This window comes from Morus notabilis, unplaced genomic scaffold (assembly GCF_000414095.1).
Source record: "Morus notabilis unplaced genomic scaffold, ASM41409v2 C11411972, whole genome shotgun sequence".
NCBI lineage: Eukaryota > Viridiplantae > Streptophyta > Magnoliopsida > Rosales > Moraceae > Morus > Morus notabilis.
Window position 1 is genome coordinate 1 of NW_010387009.1, and position 1425 is coordinate 1425.

Consider the following 1425-nt stretch of genomic DNA (forward strand, 5'->3'; position numbering starts at 1 on the left):
TGTGAGAGCTTTTTACTGTAGAAAAACTCGAATCAGCGAAGTGAACGGGACCTAAGAAACACCTCACACCATATGATGCTTGAGATTAATACGAAAGAAGAATTCTAAGATAGGGATTAAAAAATAATATACGCAGTACATAATTTTTGACTGTCAATTTAAATCATGTACAACTTTTAACCATTAAGTCAAATTAGAATCACATCACATCAAATAAAATATGACAATAGAAAATTTGATGAAGATCTAACAGTTAAAACCCATATATCTCTATTATTTTTTTGAAACTTGTCACAAAAATCTCATATAAATAAAGATACATTGTATGTTTATTTCGCAACTTAAATTAAAATTTTAAGTTATATATATGAGAGAAAAACACTATAATGAATCAATTGAATTTAAACTTTTTATAACACTATAACACTAAAATTTAATTTGTGATTTAAATTGGGAAAAGAATAAGATGATGGTACCTGAATCACTTCAGTTATATTGCCAATCACCAGTCCAACCAACTGTTGGTCAGAGTAGGGAAGGACGGTAGAGTTTGTCTGTTCATAAGCAGCTACCGAGTAATCATTGTTTCCAATACTAAATGAGTAAACAGCTTTTGAAATCAGAGCTTCGGCCTTCTTATCCCCAAGTTTCTTCCTCAGCACTCGGTTAACATTCTTGAAATATCCAAGTTGAGTTTTAAGGTCTATCACCTGAAATAAATATAAAAAAACAAAAAAAAAATATGTTTCACCGTCATAAGGTGAAGCTCTTTACGGTATATCATTAAATGTGTTTCTTAACTCACATTAAAATATGCAAAAATGACAAATTCTAATGTATATTTGACGTTTTAAAACAAAAAACTTAAAGAGTAAGGTATTTTTCTCATACCAACCGTGAAAATCTAATCATAAGATATTCAAGTCATTATTTCTGCATAATCACAACTTTAGTGCGATTATTTTCACACAAAACTATATTACATACATATCCTCTGTAAGTTTCGACCAGAGCACCAGCTCCAGCAGAAGCAAAGTTCACCCCATAACTATATTCATGATTTCCAGGTTGTAAATACGGTAGAATGAATGGCAACTTCGCATATTCAGCTGCAATATTAATAAAAGATTTATAAAAAAGTAAGACCTTAATTAATAATGGTGTGATAATATAGGGATACTTAAAAGTAATTAAATTAATCTTACCGAAAAAATCTGGGATGAGTCGACCATCGGAAAATCTGCCAGTTGGGTGCTTAAAGAAGGTTTCACCATATGGATAAAAATTAGCCCGAGCAGTAGTGTTGATGTAGTTATTGTTTCCGGAATCAAAAAGTGAATCTCCAAAGATGAACAAGCTTGTTGGGTGATCAATATGATCGTAACACTTTGTCGGATCAACGAGGCTAATTATAGTTATACAGAA

The 1425-nt window shown here is 31.1% G+C and overlaps 1 protein-coding gene across 1 annotated transcript; it reads right to left on the reverse strand.

The window, feature by feature from the left end:
- Positions 1-476: 476 nt before the first annotated feature.
- LOC112095150 (GDSL esterase/lipase 1-like) lies at positions 477-1410 on the reverse strand (the record flags this gene model as incomplete). The annotated part of the gene is made up of 3 exons (XM_024176829.1): positions 477-710; positions 988-1109; positions 1206-1410. Coding segments are annotated over 3 exons (561 nt in total), but the record flags the coding sequence as incomplete, so codon positions are not given.
- Between the last annotated feature and the right edge of the window lie 15 nt (positions 1411-1425).